The sequence below is a fragment of the Polyergus mexicanus genome, unplaced genomic scaffold (genome assembly GCF_030449975.1).
Source record: "Polyergus mexicanus isolate NDT 795.1 unplaced genomic scaffold, iyPolMexi1.0 SCAF_16, whole genome shotgun sequence".
Taxonomy (NCBI): domain Eukaryota; kingdom Metazoa; phylum Arthropoda; class Insecta; order Hymenoptera; family Formicidae; genus Polyergus; species Polyergus mexicanus.
Window position 1 is genome coordinate 445,985 of NW_027223336.1, and position 18,042 is coordinate 464,026.

The 18,042-nt window shown below is 37.0% G+C and overlaps 1 protein-coding gene across 3 annotated transcripts in view; it reads right to left on the minus strand.

The window, feature by feature from the left end:
* Cad87a (cadherin 87A) overlaps positions 1 to 18,042 on the minus strand; it is a 177,372-nt gene that overhangs the window by 33,851 nt on the left and 125,479 nt on the right. For all 3 annotated transcript variants that reach the window (XR_011447977.1, XM_070309093.1, XM_070309094.1), the window contains exon 5: positions 3,393 to 3,610. Coding sequence is in view for 2 of the 3 variants with exons in the window: in XM_070309093.1 (XP_070165194.1) it covers positions 3,393 to 3,610 (218 nt within the window). In the remaining variant the exon portion in view is untranslated. The remainder of the gene's footprint in view (positions 1 to 3,392; positions 3,611 to 18,042) is intronic.

Sequence of the window (18,042 nt, forward strand, 5' to 3'; positions counted from 1 at the left end):
TAAATATAAATACACACAAAAATAATATTACATCATTAATAAAACAATTAGCATTAATCTACAATATAACGTAGCATGTGATTTATTATATCATACGTTTTTAAAATAATGTCTGATTTTTTTATTCTCTAATATACAGAATTCGCCTGAATCCTCTGTCATATCTTTATCGCAACAATTCAAAGATTTATGCACTTTCGAACATCTCAATACTGATCCGATCTTCTTCAAGAATCGATTCGCGAAATTATGGATGAAACGTTACTCGACGTCCACGGGATAGATTCTAAACTTCCAAATGTGTATCTACGATCGGCCGTCAGTTAGTATATCGCTCGCCTGTGGCTCGGGGACCTCGAAACTTTTGTCGGACGAACTTTATCGGCGTTGATTTTTCATGACTTCCCGAAACGGCACGGCACGGCTAGCACGCCCCTGGGAGACGAAAAAGACGAGGCGGTTCCGAGCCGCCGGCTCTCGGTTTGCCGAATCTCTAGCGATGGCAATAGATATAATACGTGACAAATAGCTGGCACAAACAGAACAGACATTTTGCCATCGTAAAGAATCGTTTTATTTAATTATTTAAAAAATTGTTTATATATAGAGATATGATGTTCCTATATCTGCGATGAGAGAAAATAACAATTGATTTTCCCAGCCGATAAAGCATAGTTTCATCAATTTTCATCTGATTAATAAAAATTAGAAGATTATAAAAATGCAATCAATTTGCATACCATTTATCGATTATTTAATATTTTGTTTCTGTACGAGAAATGTGTATGAAATTTTTTTTATCTTTCGCTCTTTCTTCATATTTATCGTATACTTTTTAATAAATGCATGAAAACGGCATGTGTAGTGCTATTTTCACAGATGAAATCACAAAGCCAATGAAATTGTGTCCATTAATTATTCCCACTGATAATTCTATGGAAACACGTTTCGTCAAACGTTTGTACGTACAAAGTCTCGTAGGCAAAACGGATTTGAGATTCGAGTGTGGTTGTTTATTAATTTTGACCATGAAAGGGAGACATGGCGCGAATCCCGCCTAATGCACCCTCATATTGTACACGCATTCGGGAATTAGCGTGAACGCATGCGAGCCGTTCCAAACCTATTTAGTTAGATTAAATCAATGTGGATTGGCGCTAGGCGGGTCAACGTACGAAAATCCACGGATGGGCGCGACAGTTGCATTATGTGTCCCCGGGACAACGTAATCGCATTAATCGCATTGCGCGACATTGGGGAACCGGGCGTATAAATACCGCCGATTGCGGCAACGATCAAACGAACACCGTTGGCAATCTACCGCGAACACGTACATACGGCCACGGAAAATTTCCGACATTTGTTTCACGCTCGCGAAAACTGACAAGCTCGTTTCCGAATTGGTGCCGATTGTATCGGACTGCTACAGCGGAGAGATTAATCTAACCGGCGGGCACAGGTGCTTCGCGCCAAATATCCGTAAGCGTTCGTAATCTTCGGCGCTATTTTGCGTGAACGCGGACAGATTTTCTTGAAAATGTCTTTCTGAGAATATTTTTTACGATACTTTCTAGAATAATATCTTGACAGATTGTTAATGATGTCTCCTCGTGTACAAAATGAAATCACGGACGCGAAAAAAATTATATTCTGCGAAACTTACTTATGGCAATTAAACATCGACCGAGGTTGCGCACAAATAAAAAAAAGTAATCGCAATGCGTGAGAAAATGATTATACTTTTATTTTAAAATAGCGAGAATGCGTAAAAATATGCGCGGATATGCCGAGATTACCGTAAAATTGTACAAATGACATCCAATTTATATTTAGTCGCATCGAAGCTTATAACATATTCGAATCAATCGATCCCTCTCGCGCACCGATTCGCGTAAAATATTTACGAATCGGAGAGATTATCAGATGGGATTAAACCTAAATTCCGTAAATTAGCGATGCGCCGTTCGCAAAACGTAGTCCAATATGAATTTGTTACATCGTACTATATATTCTTCGATCACTCTTGGCGATTTTGCGAAATAAATGCACGTAATGATCGTTGAACAAACTCGCAGATTTCAATAAATTAAATAGTTTGCGATACACTTATAATAAGAATTAGCTCGATATAAAATATTTACACGGTTCTGCACGAAAATAGAGAAATGAGATTTATTTCGCGGGTACGACTTTGCCGAACAGAATATACACGAATAGACAATTTGTTCGGGGATTGATGGTAAAATAAATTTCTTTATGTATATGATATAAATGCGGGATAAGTTTATGAAAAGAAAAATAAATAAATAAAAATATTTGCTCAATAATTTTATGTTAATCCGAATTATATCGCGTTTTTTTTTTTTATTTATTTATTTAATTCATACTATTTCGCATAACACAATTAAAATGCTAAGTAGTTAATATCCGTGGCATTATATGTTTGATAACAACTAATTACTTGTTCCTTGCACACATCTCGGATATGAAGACACGCTGAGGATAAGAGCACTGTCTCCAAACTCAAGCGTGCCCTCTTAGGGCTTAAGTAGTTGCATGAATCTAATAAGCAGTATTCATGATGCTGTTTACTTTACAGCAGTATATGGTAAGTACTGTAAGTAATGTAAATAAAGCATGTACTACAGGAAACTCTACTAAATAGGATGAATTTAACAAGAGCAAAGCGAAGTAATCAACTGTTCTAGATAGATCAATTTTTGATCAGTTTCCGGCAACAATTCTATTTAATTCAATATAATAGCCGATTTCCCTTTACTTTAATCAGCTTACGATACCAGTCCTAATTTAGCAAAAAATATTCAGAGAATCATGGATCTTAATATTTTTTTTTTTTTTTTTTTTTAATTACATTCGTTCAAATAGAACCTAAACTCGATTAAACTCGATTAAATCCTGTCGTTCTTAAAATTCGGCTTATTTCAGAAAAATAATTATATATGTATTTGCAACATTAATTATTTGCTTTTAATAATATTCAGATGCGAAGATTTAATATTTAATCCTAATAAAATAAGCCGTCCGTCTTCATCAATATCGATAATAATAAAAAAATAATAGTAAAAAAATCTAATATAAATATAATAAAAATATCTTTCTTCTCTCTATTTCTTTATCTATATTTTATATTATAGTTAATCTATATTAAGATCTAGAGGAAATTGCGAAATCAAAAACAAACTAGGAGAGATAAACGATGTAGGTGAAGCTGCACGTAGAATATTGCGATACGAGCTCCGAACGCCGCGTACGAGATAAGATCGACTTTGATCGTTCAAATAAAGACTGCATACAATTTGCGCGCAAGCTTTCCTTTCGATAAGACCGCCGCCATCCTAAACCGATCGATATATATATTTTTTTTTTCTTACCTCGCGATTGAGCGGCTTTGCCAGTGTAATGACACCGGTGCGCGGGTTGACGACGAAATGGTCCGTGAGTTGTATGCCATATTTCACTGGTGATCCTTCGGGATCATGGCCCTTCAGGACGAACACCTCTGTTCCGACCTTAGTCGATTCCGAAAGCGGCAAGCCCGTGGGGTATCCACCGGCCTCCAGGATAGGTGGCTCGTTCACGTTGTTACCCGCTAGAACAATAAGAAAGAAACGTTTGTTTTCGGGAGTTTATTGTTGGCTACATATATATTGATCACACACGGTCTATGTGTTTGTACGCGCGAAATCCCTTCCTCTGTGTACTTTAGCAAGTTTATTTATTCCTCTCGTTAACTCTGTTCTTCGCACATTGCGTACGATGCTTCTTACTGGTAAATGAAATGTCTAGGGTCATCATAAAGATACAGAAACATGGACCGAATTTCTGAATTATGAAGCAAAGAATAAATCAATCAAAAGATTAAATCATGCGTGCAAAAATCTTACTAATTTAATATCAATTTACTTTTACAGAATTTTTATTTGTAGATTAGATATCAAGATACGTTGATAATATCGAATTAAAAATTAAAATGTAAAAAGATGATATAAAATTACAATACATCGTTGTGTACAAAAACTAATTCCGTAACAAAAAATACGATATTATTGTTGCAACGTGTCTTTATCTAAAAATGTAAATTATTCTATTTTATTTTAAAGAAGCATATTTCTCGTATTTTCGTATTTTCGTACGTAATTATGTCGATATTCGATTACGAAGGTTCATAATCAAATAATCAAGATTAGTATCGTGTCAATCAGTGAATATTCGTATAATTATTAAAATATGTATTTATATAATAGTATCGTGGCCGTACATTTATTGTGCTATTGTCGGACCGATTAAAGCGATTAAGGTTATACGAGCTAAGTAGATTATGATTGATGTATCCGTTGCGCGGAAATTGATTTTTTGCACACCAATATCGTCTACCGATAATCAATTTCACTAGGAAATCCGTAGCTTAGAGTTTTCATGCTCCTTTTGCGACGCGCACAATCAATACGGAATATCCCCAATTCAGTGCGTTGAACAAGAAAAATATATCGCATCGTCAGAATTTCTTTTCCGGTTTTTATGTATTGACATTATATCGTTATATCGTATTAGAAAAGGTTACGAGGGGAGGGAATGTTTGATCGCGAAAGATAAATTTTACGGAAAATGAATTCTTGAGCTTGAAACTTAATAATTTTTGTATTTCTAAAAAAAGGAAAACATTATTTATTATCCAAACAAAATAATAATATAGTTTTTAAAGTGCACAATATCTAAGCAATATTTCATGAAAATTTAAATATTAGAATGTCTTCACATACATTAGTAAAAAATTGTTTGAAAGAACAAAGAGAGGATTTCTTGTAATTATTCATCATATTTTTGAGCGATTAATACATGTACATAACACTATTATCGGAATTTAAAAAAATCTGCGATAAAGCATTTTCCTTTATCATTCTTTTCATTATTAAGTTCTCGCAGCGTCAAAGTCAAGCGAATAGATGGAAATATCGACTTTGTCGTCAAAGTGCAGAGGAAAGGGACGAAATCGGTTGCGGGACACCCTGTACAATCACCTCATTCCCGAGGAAATGTCGGATAAGCTTTGTTCGTGGCAGGTTACGGTACTTCGGGACTGAAAAGAGCTCGGAGGTCCCCGGCCGCTAATTCGACCTCGTAAGCCCGAAAAGTCGTAAAACTATTATCAAGTTGGGGCGTACGAAGTGGCCCCTGCAGCCGCGGAAACTTCTTTCCGAACTTTCGCAGCTTCTAGCCGGAAATTGTGGCGAACGTAATAGATACATCGCGGACTTTAAGGTCGTCCAATGGAGCTCGCTATACTTTTTTTACAGACCTCATTCAAGGCGGCGAGGATACCGCAGGATCGCAGCTGCGGCTTTCCGCGTGTGTGTCTCTCCTTTCTCTCTCTTTCTTTCTCTTTCGTGACGACCACGAAGAAGAGAAGCCTCTTCGAAGAGCGAGGATAATCGTTAAGAGGGTAACGACATACGCGATCCCGTTCCTTTTCTCGGGAATCACCGTCGTTGCTGCCACCGCTGTTCCGGATTCACGATTCAGTCGCTTAGAATTTTTGCCATTACGATGCCACCACATAACGAGCTCAGACTTTTTTACACGAGCTGCATGCACGGCTCGTAAATAGGAAAATCGTGCGGCAAAGTGCTCTCTGTGATACAACTCCAGAGTTGCTCCATCAGTAGTGTCATTCTAGAGAACTGCTGCATTTGTAAATCAAATGCATTACGGACCAATGAATACTAGATAATAATGAATAATCAAGAATCGCATCACCAATTATCTGGTAATTATTAAAGAATTATAAGACAAATTATATTTTTTTATAATAGAGAGTTATTACGCGGTAGGCGAGCGAATAATATTATTTTTATTATCAAAAGTATAATGACGTGATAATTGTTTAATATATTAAGAGAGAACTTGCGCGATAAAATTGGCAGAAATAATTCGATTAAGCAAATTTAATACTTTGTATGTGCCAAAAGCTTTGTACAATATCCTTTACGGAAACAAGAGAATAATATGATTGTATATAATAATATTATGTAATTGATATGTTAGATATTAATTTTATAAATATTTTAATTAAATATCATTGAAACGTGCACTTATACAAAAATTACTTTAATCTCTCAATACTTAAAATCAGAAAGCATCCGGCAAAACAACGAAAAAGAAGAAAGGTTCGGTACGATCCCGACAGGTTCGTCAGTAGGAAAGATAAAGCAAAGTTTATACTAAAAGTCTCGTCGTTGCGAAGAAATGAGACTGTTGGAAAACGCGACGACGGGCTTGTACGCACAAATTTTTCTGGATCCATCAAACGAGAAGCGGTCGTAATTTTTCCCGAGCAAGTCTCTCTCTCTCTCTCTCCTTCAAACGCATTTTGTAAATTCAAATAAGGGATTCGAGAATGACGCGGGCTGAACTTTTCTCGAGATCGATCGAGCGAGCGAGCGGCGATCGCGGTATCCAGAGAATCACGAATGTCGCAAATAACCGAATTACCATAAATTTCAGCCGCTAACTACCGTTTCGCAGCTCCGTATATCTCCATTTCGAATTAATCGACGAACTTTCGACCGATATTTTTCCGGATCTTCGCTACATTTTATCCTCATCTCGCGCTAAAAATCGAGAAACCATCACCGAGAGAATATCTCACGTTCTTTTATACGCGAAAAAAAGTACATTACGTTAATTGGAACGCCGAGAGCGCGACGCGGATCCATACTACGTGGGGTAAATAAATTTTCTAGACGAAAGCGCGAAGAAGAGTGACCGCCTCTCCGCAACGTTTTTCCACGATGCCCTTATACAATTACACATTTCATAGATCAGCGACTCGCTAAAATCGATTTTACTCGGAGTCCGCCTAGCACGACGATTGCAATTTTGCTACAATTATCGCTTTCATCGCGCGAAAACTCGTGAAATAATCGGTGCCGTGAGGAGTATTTTGCGAGATTGCGAAAAAGCCGGCTATTATGAGGGATTGACGGAAATTGAGAAGTCAGGTAAGACTGAATGAATCGATAGCACTCTCCTGCTCGATTCCTCTCTCTGAGGTGAATTCTATGCAATTGTGACCGCGAAGCTGCGATCTCGCCTCGGTAAGATCCCCTCTCTCTCTCTCTCTCTCTCTCTCTCTTTCTCCTTTTCTCTCTTTTCTCCCTTTTTATCCCCGCTCACTAATCTTCTCCATTTTCGAATTGAAATTTCCATCCAGGAACAACTCTGCGCGCGCGATAACAATTTTCGCATTGCGAGCCCCTTTTTATTACGCGTCCCGGGCGCATTTATGATCCGCTCTTCACATAAACCGTGTTATTGTCGACCGTCCTCCTCCTGTTCCTCGTCGCGCCATTAGCCGTACAGTCAACAGTGTATCCTGCGAGATACGCGCCTCCGTTTCACACCGCGCAGGATCAAAGATTTCTCGAGACGTTCATTTTATAAATCCGTTTTATGGATATTATTTTATAAGTAGTTTAAACTTTCGCGACTATTACAGTATCAAAATTCGTAAATGTTATATCAGAAGCGAAAATTTAATTTTAATAATATAGCGCTTTATAAAATCGATGATAATCCCGATTTATTCCCGTTAAATCGTGCCATGATCTTATGGGTGTACTTATTTTTATCCCAATAAATTATTAATGCCCATTATAAATCGATAATACATATATGTGCAGAATAATATAAAAGATTGATTGATGCGATGTATTCAAAACTAGCCGAGTCTATACGCAAGTCAATATACTCGGAAATCAAGTGGCATGAAAATAAATCTTTACTAAAATTCAAACATGGCGCACACATATATAATCTTGATAGATATCACTATCGATTGCAATCGGTTGCAATCGGTGATCTGCCATAATATATCGTATCTTTACTATATAATGCCCTTCTTTTTTTATATTTTCATGGCAAGTTATTAATTTTTCTCAAAGATTTGCTAATTTGCATGGAATAAATCATTGCTTTTTTCCCCCGTTGAAATATATATTCAAATACGAATACAAAGAAACTGTGTGACATTTCGTGAATTAGAGATGGAAATGTACGCATAAATATTGTGATAGATATGTAAATTAAAACGTCATGAGACATACCATAGCTTCATGTATCTAATTCAAGTCACGCGTTGAAAATTTAGTTTCATCGAAATACGAAAATAAGTCTGAAAAACGAATATCCGCGCGGCGGCCTTACTTCGCCGTGTAAAAGAATGTACCGTAAAAGGCAGGATGAAGACAGCTATTAGAAATTGGTTCCGTCTGTTACTTTCAAAGTGCGATCCGCAAAAAGAACGACAAACCATTTGGCATAAGAGAGAAAAGCGTTAGCTTATTTCGTTCGAGTCAAATGCGTCGGCATCTATATCACAAGATTGATATATTTGGATATAATTTGATAGGATGCTGAGAAACACGTAGATTTGTGCTTTTATAATTTATAAAGCCGCAATACGATCGCGAAATTGTAAATATTTAATTGTCTTCGTCTTTCTTTCTCTATCTCGATGAGATATATTCGAATAATATATAAGGTGATCTCTCGAATAAAATTCATCATGTTCTCATTTTCGATAAACTGTTACAAATTGAATTTTTCTTCAATATTTAAGGTTGGCTTGGAAGATATTTTCAGATCTATCTCGCGACGATCAATAAATCTCTTATTTGAAACGTCAAAATTTTTTTAATCTAGTATTACATCGATGGAAATTTTTTTATATTTCGGCATCTATCTTTGCAATGTAACATATGTTGGACAAAAACTGTTCCTTTTAATATATATAATTTTATTGATAAAATCTCTCAATTAATTCATAATTTGACAGTGGTATGACAGCGCGAATCCTCGTTGAAATGTATTACGTCGAGACGATGCATAATTAAGATATAAAAATCCTGTAACATCTCGCTTTAAGATTAATTACCATAAAACAGCCGTATTTTCAACGCGGCAGGAAATTAACAGGTTCCTCTCGCGTTATCGCACCGCTAAGATGTCCAACAATTAATTCAGCGCGCGCGCGCGATATCCCCTTCGTTACTTCTGGTTTTCGCAAATTCCCGTGAAATCGAGAAAAGTCCGATTTTAAAGATCGAAATAAATTAGCAGTTTAAATAATCGCGCCAGTATTAATATCTCGTGGCTTCACATATTCGTAATAAACAAATAGATTTCTCGGTCAATCCCTGTTTCTCAAAACAATTATATTTAAAAAAATCCGAAACACGCGGAAGAAAATATTCTTTCAATCTCCGAAATATTATTATATGACTCTAATATAATCGAAAAATATAAAAGCAAAATTTTTTTCGTCCTCTATTTATTCAATATTGAATTAAAAGTGCAATCTTATTATATTGTATATCTTCCTGTGCATTGTTCTCAGATAAAGTAGCGAAATTAAAATTATATTTCTCTATTGAAATTTTGAGTTAAATAAAGTTGTTCTCTTTTCCGTTTCGGGAGGTATATATGTATATACTCTACTTCCAAGTTCTTTATTCGTCGATTCCTTGACGGCTGTAACCCTTCGTAAAGTATCGATTTCGCCAACTGATAAGATGCGACTTTCGATCTTTCGCTCTTCGATGTTTAACGTTATCGTTCTGATCGAGACGCAGGAATCGCGAGTACTACTCTTATCCGTGGAACACGAGAAAATCTGTTTGAAATTCGAAGAAGCTACCGCCGTACGATCCTGCCGCGCCATTAGCCAAAGGGCGTCCGATGCATTAGAAGAGGGAATTGGATAAACAGCGCTCGCCGGCGTCTATCTCGAAAAATGACCATTCCGACACGGAAACCGGGAACCCCTGTGTGCGCTCTCCCTGTGTAGCACTCGGCAGTTACACGAGTAATCCCGCGATATCGACCGATCGCCTTAAGCTCACTCGTGACGGAAATCGGATTTTCGGAAGACGCGCCATCGTCTCGTCTCGCTATCGGGCAAAGTGCTCCGCCAAAACTGCTTGCGAAAAGGGCAAATAAAAAAGACGGAGAGGAAAAAAGAGAAAGATAAATGGATACAGAGAAAAAGATAGAAATACATGAAAGAGAGGGACAAAACAGGCTCAATTTTCGCGCGGATATGATGATGAATATACATAAGAAGTAAATGGAAAGAGATAACTCAAATATTTCTAACATTTTCATGTAATAAAAAAAATCAATAAAATATATATTAGTACAAGATACACGTTTAACGATAATATAAAAAAAAACACTTATATTAAAAATAAAAAATAAGAATAAATAAAACAAATATAAAAAAGTAAAAATTATTGCAAGCGTGTCACATACCTACACATATCTTAAATAATAATAAGATACGTGTGCACTTTTTTTTTTTTTTATAACACGAATAATAATTTTTGCAAACTCGCAGCCGCGAAATCGATGAGGAGTATAGAAAGAGGAAAACGAAAGGGAAGATAAGGATGAGATTCTTTTTGGCATCTTGGAAAGACTCTACGCGAACGGAGGAATTATTTTAGACTTGTTAATGCAATTCTCTTGAAAGCTCGCGAGCGATATATCGTCGAATAAGCGCGCGAGCAGCAACCTCCCTCGTCGTCATGGATCCAAAGCTCGAGGATAAATGCGGCGGTAGTTGGCGTTTTTTATACGGTATCTTGCGCTCTTATATGGTATACGCTGGCATGACGGCGCGCATCGAGAGAAATTCCGGTTGCAGCCGTATATGAGTCGTATTGTTGCATCGCGTCGACATTGCATTTAGGCTCGCGGAAATACGCGAAGAAATATTCCTTTCGATGCGTAACATCATCGCATTTCTGAATTATCGTTTGCACGAATCTAATGAAAATATTAAATAATATGTTTGCGCGAAAACACAATTCATTATTTGTGGCAATATTATTTTTCAGCATTGTGCGCGCATCAATTTTGCAAAATATCTCCCGTCTTTCCGGCGAATGCAGCGGCTTAATGTATAAGTCGGAACGTGCTCCGTCGAGGAGAGGAAGACGGCTTCCGTCGGTATTGCAGCCGACTCGTACTACTTACATACACATTTCTATTGCGAGTATAGGAAAATAAATTGTCGATACTCTACAATCGCGCTCGCTCTCCGTTTCTCGAAGCCTCCATGAATTTCGCTTATCTGACAGTCCTGGAATCAAATCTATTCGCTCTTCTACGGGTTTCATATACAATTTATCGTCGAGAATCGACGAAACCCGGCTATAGACAAAAGAACTGGAGTGAGATACGCATTCGCGATACAAGGATATTCCGATTACGTTTCCGGTGTGAATGGAAGTCGGAATCAATGGTGGGCGTGTTACAAAATCATACACGTGAATTGCTATTGTAAAGTCTGAAAGGCGCGAGATAAATGCTGTAGAAGAATAATTGACACGATTAACTTCACGTTCCGTTATAGATTATATCCTATACGCGTTGGAATAAGTTTTGCAAAGCATTGTTGTTATCTCGTTACAGTCGCTTCGGACGACAGCATCGTTAATTTTTTATTTGTTAAAGAACTCGTGCGACGAGTTGTCGAAGCAAAATACTCACTGATAAATTTCATCGTGTTACTTATCGTGTTTAAGATTGGCATTTCGCGATCGGTGTTGTTGCGAAGAATCAACGGAAGCGCGAAGCTACTCAACGGCATATTAATATCCCTATAAATGACATGTCAGGCTAAATGCATGTCTGCATATATGATTGAATTATCATATTATTCTACGATATGAAATATAAAAATTTAAAATAAAATGTAATAGTTTGTTTATTTTTTTTTTGTATAAGTGTCAATACAATTTTACTATAAAACATCGGCATTTATCAATTTTTGTACTTTTCAACAATTTTTACATTTATATCTTATCTCATAATTAATGGAAATGCAAAACTTTTTCTTTTTCATTTTAAAGAAAATGGATTCTACAAATAAAAGAATCAAGGAGATGCTCGAATGAATGCCTTGATAAAACAGGATACAAATTTCTTAAAAACTTTCACAATTGCAGTGAAAATAATCATCTTCTTATTTTATCGAATAGATAAAATAATTGTAAAAGATAAATATTCAGAGTCGTAAAGAATTTATTGACAATGCGAATTCATGTCGTTTGTTTGTTGCGAGAGATAAACAAGTACTATTCACATAAATTGAACCGAAGAATCATAATGTGCGAGATTATGAAAGACTGATCGCGATATTCAAAGTGCACGCGAGTATTGATGCGATATGCAGCTAACATAAATGATATTTATCGATATAAAACATTGGCAAACTCGAACTCGGTTTCATCTTGTCTATGGTACTACTGTCGATATATTTTCGCGTAAAATCAGTCTCACTCGTAGCGTTTTCTCGTACATTCTCTCTACGTGCATTTTTATTATCCGACATATTACATATTATTTTATATACTCTTTTTATCTCTTAAAATTTTATCAAAATCATTAGAAAGTCATTTCGTTGACAATTTTTAATCACCCGTCTGGTTAACAAAAATGCGAAATAAACGCGCGTCCTTGCATTGAAAAGAAAAGAAACAAAACGCGATTCGAAGAAGCTGATGGTCCTTCGGACACGGAAAAAGATTCGAGAACCTTAATGGTACTCCCCGGTGGCTGCGCGCGGATTTGCATGGCGAACGGGCTTTTCGGTCGTCGAGGAATCCTATAGAGGGGACGACGAACGAGGGGGGTGGACGGGGACCGAGACGAGCAGCCCCCGGGGTAACGTTCCGCGCGGAATTAATCGCGCCTGGTTACAAAAGAAACCCCGTTGGCCATTGTGCGCTCGAGTCCGAGCCTGTCCGGGATCAAAAATAATTAGTTCGGGAACGCCGGCATTCCCTATCCCATCCCTTCCCATTCCCGGCTGCCCGTTCCCTGCGCGGTCGACGAAAAACCTTCACTCTTGTCACGTACGAGTCCCCACCGGTCCTTGTCACTTTGGCGAGGACTACGTGCGCGGATTGCGATTCGCTGACAACAGGTGAGGAGGAGACAATATTGTGTCGAGGAAACATTTTTCAACTTTAATCGACGCGCCTTGTTCTCAATTTTATAAGCGCGGGAAGTTAATTGAAATAATTGATTTCTCTCTCTTTCTCTCCCATTTTTCATCTTCATGTATTTTCTCTCTATTTATATTATTTTATATGAAAAATATTATAAAAATTCATAAAAAAAAGAAAAACCTTACAATAATTTGGTGAGAAAGATGAAGGTATTTTGAGCATGGACGCAGAAATATCTTCAAAACTCATCCATGTTAACAAGTACGTCGAAGTTCGTGAAGCAGACTAACAATGAACAATTTATGAAGTTTTATCCCTCGATAATTATCGTGGTCGTGCAACTTTCCCGATCCATCTTACGACCTCGCATATTTTCAACAGCGATACCACGATATCGATCTACGCGGTTACTATTACGAGAAAAATTTTCTCAAGTGAACGCGGAATGTTACAAGCACGCGAAACTTGATTGGCACCTCCCATCATCGATGAAACGACGTCGACGACATCGTGAGAATCGTAGACAAAGTCTCCGCGCGAGCGCGAGATGACGAAACTTTTTGGGATTGCTGCCGAGCGCGGCAGCAAATTGCGGAGGGCGTAAAAATTTCCGCGTGCCGTAGAAAGGATGATTAGAATCGCCCAGCCTCCCCTTCCCCATCCCCCGTCCTTTAATGTTCTTTCGGCGAAATACGTTGTGTTTCCAGGCGCATGTTCGAGAAATATTCCCGAAACGATACGTCCCGCGACGGTTCGCAATTACGGGACGGACGCGTTTACCGATGCCTTCTAAAGATCTAGCCAGATGTAAAAGAAATTGCTGCGATCTCGCTCGGAAAACTTTCTTATGTTTGACCGCGTTTTAGCGGGAGAGACGCTCCTAGAAAAAAGAAAGAGAGAGAGAGAGAGAGAGAGAGAGAGAGAGAGCGGTCTGTTCTCTTACTTTTAAAAAATTATCAAAGTTTTCACGCGCGCGATCGTAATTCTACGATAGTATTAAAACTCTAGCATCAGGACGCGTCTCTACGGCAAGTTTAATTTAGCGATCGGGATTGATCGCTTTTTTTAACTTGATAGGGTGATTTACCTTGATAATGTTTTATTCGTATAACGCAATGTTCGTTTTTCTCACCATAAAAACGCATTGTAATTCTCAACTCGTGTTCCAGGGAAAATTTGAAAATTCAACATTTATCGTTAAATGAGAGGTAATTAGAATCTGTGATTATGTATTTCTTCATAATGAAATGAAACGATGAAAACACGATCGGTCACGAACGATCAACGTACGTTTATTAATTAGAAATCCTAATTAGAGGCGAAACAGTTATAATGCTTCTAGCACGAAATTGTTATAAAAGAATTATTTCGAATACAGCGTTTAAAACGGAATGTTTAGAAATCACCTTCTGTCCTTGAATGATAGAGACGGTTTTAATCAATTTAGGGACAAGTTTAATTTTTAATATACTAAGAAATTATATTAATGTCTGTGTGCAACATTGAAATTACCATCACTCTTTTTAACTTGAGTGTACAATCTGTGAGTCAATTTAGAGAAAGTTTACAACTTTCAAAGTGCTCCAAGTCTTCTTGTTACATCTTGCATTTTGCGCGAGTCACGACACGAGCGAGTCACACTTGAACAACTTTAGTAACGAATGGAACATTCCCCGGTCTTGGATGAGCAACGCAATCCCTGGGGAAATTAATCCCTGAAAAATCTCGAAAGCAAAACATCTTCCGGAAAATAAATCCTTAAAAAATAAAAAAATAAAAAAAAAATAGCGGCGTATATGCAAAACTGTAAGTGAAGATCGCGAGCGCGTTCGTGAGTTATAATAAAAATGAAATGAGATCGATATTCTGTTCGGCGGAGTTTCGACTCGATATAGCATAAATTCTGCCGATTGTATCACGTAAAATGATGAAACTATCCGCTTTTCAACTATCGATAATATTCTCCCCATTTTTAATACTCCGCCATGTTCATGATAAAATTCGTTTAACTTCTCGCCAACAGAATCAAATGAAAAAAATGTTCATCGGTAAAAATTCTACGGTGTATTTGTCCTCATAAAAGTATGTGTAAAATAGAAAACATTAAATGTAAAGAAAAAGAAATACATGTCCAACTAGAAATTGTACAATCACACATCAATTACAATATATATTTGTATCCGGAGAAAAAAAAAACCGGAAAAATGATAAAATAAGAGCAAAAAAAAAAAATCAGGTTTCCATTTTTCGAGAAATTCGTAATATCCGTCAAACTTTTATTTAGTAAAATTCCATATATTCCCATTTATCGCTTGTTATTTCACACAAGGGTGTATTATTAATGATATCATTCCATTTGGCGAGATACCTTTTAGATATCGCGCGGAGAAATGCACCGAGGCTGCCGCCCGGACCTTCGTAATGGCGAATACAAACTGCGGCGCAATTAGCCCCCCGAGAAAAACCCTCCCCTTGGCCGGGAGCTCGTTCCGGCGCAGGCAGATAAATTCTCGCGAAAAAAACTTTGATACCGCAAAGAACTGAAAATCGGGGTAGTACACACCCGTGCATGTCCGAGGCTGGTGCGGGGGTTAAAAATGGCGCGAACGCGAAGCAACACATGTACGCAAGCACATATACACTGCCCCCGCTGCACCGATATCCGAACGAAAACAATACCCCCATCGTTCTTTTCAGCCAAGAATTTATTTATCAAAAAATTTTTCTTCCCTGCATTGTTTCCGAAGGATTATTTTCAAAGACCGAGGCTTTTTTCCGTTCATACTACAATACAATGGGATTCCGATGTGCTATCTTAAAGGCTAACACACGTTGTCGATAGATATGAATAATCACGCTTTATTCAGCTGGCGTGTCTCGCACGTATCGCGCGAGATATCGAAATATTCTGTATCGATTTAAGTGATTTAGTTCATCATAATGCAAATATCGCCATAATTTAATTCTTTTTCTAGCAATCTCTAATATTAGAAAAAGAAACGACCTATCGATCAAATCAAAAATTGACAATCACAAGAGTACAAGAATTATGCAAATTTGCAGATAAAATGAGACAAAATTTCTTTAAGTAATAAAACAGAATTATTCACTCGATTTTGAAGAGTTATCTATATAGTATAAACGATGAGCTCTTTCTTTTCAATTAGTTAATGAAAGAACTGATTTTAAATTTTCTACTATATACATAGTTAATAAATAACTACCATTAAAGCACTGCATAAAATATCGAGCTGAAAAAAGACAGAATCTTATTTAAATATTAAATAAATGAAATAATATAACTCTCTGAAGAGATATTAAAAAATTTAATAATCGCGAAATTTTTCGTTTAATGCATTTCTCTCGAATGCTTACGTTTAGACTTTTATTTTAAATTCAATAATACTATGTGGTATGAAAATTTTCAATCCATTTATCACGACAAGATATTCAATATTTCATCTTGACTTAAATAATCTTATGCTTTTATTTTATCAAGAGTATATCTTTTATTTCGACTAAACACACGTACAATTTGTCGATAGATACATTCGAAATCATGTATAGTGTGTTGATAAACTCGATATCATCACGGCAGAATTTTTAGCGGGCAAATCATCAGCAAAAATCTTTTGGTTGAACTTTTTTGGCGTATCTCGCAGGATGAGTTTTGGTATTCTGACGTGTATACTAACGAGATGAAGATTCAAGCGGAAGATTTACGATCGGAGGGAATGGAAAATTGAGGTAATATTCTCATTCGAATAAAACTACGTTAATCCATCGACTTACGCAAGCAAAGTAATTGAAAGATAACAACGAACCAATTTTTTTTCGAGAATAACCATAGTACCCAGAGCATTTCAAAACCATTGAGAAAGCTCTTAATGAATTTAAAATCGATTTTTTCTTTAATGAAAACGTACACTCTGTATTAATGGGTGCATTATAATTAAAATTATTGATTTTCTGCCATTGTTAATGAAAGCTTTGCAATATGCCAGTTTGTCGCGTTAATAAATAACACACCAACTATTTATTTTTCAAATAAATTAATGCATGTTGTAATATCGGACGTAATTTTTTAAAAAATTTTTTCGCATTTCGCGATTATTCCAACTATTGTATGCCATCGCGAGAATGTGCTCTGTGACGCGAAAAAACTGGCACATAACATTATAAAACGGCATCATAAATTAACGTCAGCATCATAGTCTCTCCCCGGTAAATAATTCGCGAACACGACAACGCGATTTCGCGAATTTCGTCCAGCTGTTTCGAGCATGTCGAGAAGCCACAACTGTTTTGGAGTTTTCCAATCAAAGTACGATGCAAATATTTACGAATTTACGGTACGTCGCCGTTAAATTGGTGCCGACGGTGCTGACAGCAAATTAAGATAATTTGCATCTAAAGCACTAGTCACGCGTCTCAAATTTAATCCGCCAGAAGCATTTGCCACTCCTGCAAAGAGATGTATAGATGAATAAATTTATAACCGCGTTTGTATAGAAAACGATGTTTACATCGTTTACCGATAAAATGCGCGTCGTTAGAATAGTGAGTCTCGTAATTTTCACTTCTTCAATAATAATAACAATATTTCCAAATAATAATGATAACAGTAAAAGAAACAATTTAGTATTTACAGCGTGAAATTTTGTAGAGTTAATTTTCAGCCGCATATAATAATTTCTTTCCTCTTTTTATAAATCATATATTTTATCGCCTGTCTGTTCTCCGAAATTTTCTCAAGTGTCCGCAGTTTAAGAACCAGTGATAAGAGTCGAGGAAACGAAAAAGATGAAAAGATCGGGACAGATACAAAGTGTCGTCGCGCAAGGTTGTTCACGCTTCCGACAACGAGAAACTGGCGGCGAACATGACGGACGGACGCGCGATCGCGGAGGCGCGAAAACGCGCGTTGGCAAGTTTATGCATTTTTCAGGAAACGCGAGTCCGCCGCGCGGCGATAAAATGACAGGAGACAGACAGGATACCCCTGCGA